Source organism: Borostomias antarcticus (assembly GCF_949987555.1).
Source record: "Borostomias antarcticus genome assembly, chromosome: 2".
Lineage (NCBI taxonomy): Eukaryota > Metazoa > Chordata > Actinopteri > Stomiiformes > Stomiidae > Borostomias > Borostomias antarcticus.
The window spans coordinates 3015831-3018330 of record NC_140235.1 but is presented as its reverse complement, the minus strand read 5'-3'; the positions used below and the strand labels follow the sequence as shown (position 1 = coordinate 3018330).

Below are 2500 nucleotides of genomic sequence, written 5' to 3'. Positions count from 1 at the left end.
ACAGAGACACCCTCGCCCCGCCCACCACCGCGTTCACCGTAAGACCCCGCTCACCTGGCCTAACCCTGGAGATATTACACAACAACACTAAAGAGATATGATAAGACGTTTCCAGTGTGCTGTCAGTGACAAAACAAGAACCCTAATTTGTCTCAGAGCCAGTAAAGACAGACAAACAGACAGACAGACACAGACAGACAGAGAGGACAGGCAGACAGACAGAGAGGACAGACAGACAGACAGACAGACAGACAGACAGACAGACAGACAGACAGACAGACAGACAGACAGAGACAAGGACAGACAGACAGACAGAGACGAGGACAGACAGACAGACAGAGACGAGGACAGACAGACAGACAAACAGACAGACAGACAGACAGACAGACAGACAGACAGACAGACAGACAGACAGACAGACAGACAGACAGACAGACAGACAGAGACAGACAGACAGACAGACAGACAGACAGAGACAAGGACAGACAGAAAGAGACGAGGACAGACAGACAGACAGACAGAGAGGACAGACAGACAGACAGAGACAAGGACAGACAGACAGACAGACAGACAGACAGACAGACAGACAGACAGACAGACAGACAGACAGACAGACAGACAGAGACAAGGACAGACAGACAGACAGACAGACAGATACAGACAGACAGGTCTTCCAGTCTTCCTGCTGAGCCCTAGGCCTGTCGCACCTCCAACGGTGCCCATGGAGGACTATGCATGTCAGGGGCGTCCTCCTCCCTGAGTCAGGCCTCTCCTGACCGCTTTCCACAAGTTGAGCTACACGGTCATCAGCTGGGGACCACCGCTCATGGATAATATAAATAATACACGACAAAAAGATAAACATGGCAACAGTCAGATGGAGTAAGAACCAATGGTTCTGGAGCCTAGTGGTCCATAGGGCAGGAGCCTGTCTCCTGGTTCCTTAGCGTGAGGCAGCTTGATGTACAAGTCCACCCCCTGGACATGACGCTAGTCGCTAGGGACTTCATTGAAACATCACCTCCAAATTGTAACTTAATTAATTCGGTCCGTGAAGGGAAGTGACGAGGGTTGGCTGCTATCTTCTCAGATAGACACAGACACAGATTCTTTTGAATACCTGGTTATTATAATTGAGTCAAACTCCTGCGTTCTTGGTCACCATCTATCGGCCACCAAAGTATTCAGCGAAATCTTGGATCTACTCTCAGTTTGTGTCACCAACCATGACAGCAACCTCCTTACTGGTGCCCTGAACCTGTATATTGATAATACCCTGGACAGTAGGGCTGAAGTCCTACATTCCTTTGACTTACTGCATGTGGTCACACCTTAGTGATGTCCAGAGGGTTGAACACTGTGGTTGATAGGATTGTTGACTTAAATGTCAGACCACTGCTGTTTGTGTTTTAATGTCATTACCCCAGGGCTAGAAAGGAATGTCAGGAAGTGTCCAATTAAAAGGCGCTTAATTGGTCCCTCCTCAGCTGCAATGTTCACAAACCACATGTCCAGTCAGGCGTTTTCTGGTGAAACTGCATCAGTCCATGAAAAGGTGATCAATGTCAACCATAAATGAAGGTCATATTTAGACATAGTGACCCTTGAGAAAATCAAAAAGAAACATATCCCCCCCCCCCTCACAGATGCATAGCCTCAGTTGACACTTTTAAGTGGCAGCTCAAGACTTATTTTTATGACCTTTCTTTAAATGATTTCTTTCTTTAATAACATTTTATTTTATTTGATAATACCATTCTCTTATGGTCTTCTATTTTCTGTCTCTTTTATAATGCACTTTATGCACATACATACATACATACTGTACATACATACCTACCTACCTACCTACCTACCTACCTACCTACCTACCTACCTACATACATACATACATACATACATACATACATACATACATACATACATACATACATACATACATACATTCACAACACTCATGAACACTCAGGCACTGTTATACAGTCTGATGGCCGCTGGCACAAAGTTACGCCTGAACCACTCAGTATTGCATCTGGGTGGGAGGAGCCTGTGGCTGAAAGTGCTCCTCATCTGCCACAGCTCGTCATAGAGGAGAGTTTGTCCCTCGTCCTCCTCTCAACCACAGCCTCCAGGCTGTCCAGTTGTTGTCAATCAATCAATCAATCAATCAATCAATCAATCAATCAATCAATCAATCAATCAATCAATCAATCAATCAATCAATCAATCAATCAATCAATCAATCAATCAATCAATCAATCAATCAATCAATCAATCAATCAATCAATCAATCAAAGCTTTATTTGTATAGTGCATTTCATACCCAGAGGCAACACAATGCGCTTTACAGAGAACAAGGGAGGTGGGCATACGCCCCACTCTCTACATATTCCAGAGGGAAGCAAAACAACAGTAATCACCCGGGGGCCAGATAAGTGAGCTGTAAAAATTCTTCCCTGACCCCTCTCAACAAGGCGATCGAGCAAGCTCCTGGAGTATG

General features: G+C 45.3%; 1 protein-coding gene across 1 annotated transcript in view; it reads left to right on the top strand.

Annotated features, from left to right (window-relative positions):
* fmn2a (formin 2a) overlaps positions 1-2500 on the top strand; it is a gene marked incomplete at both ends in the record, with an annotated part of 47674 nt that overhangs the window by 6162 nt on the left and 39012 nt on the right. Inside the window, 1 exon segment of the mRNA XM_084461380.1 lies at positions 1-38. This exon segment is cut by the window's left edge and continues 123 nt beyond it. Coding sequence (XP_084317506.1) covers positions 1-38 — 38 coding nt within the window.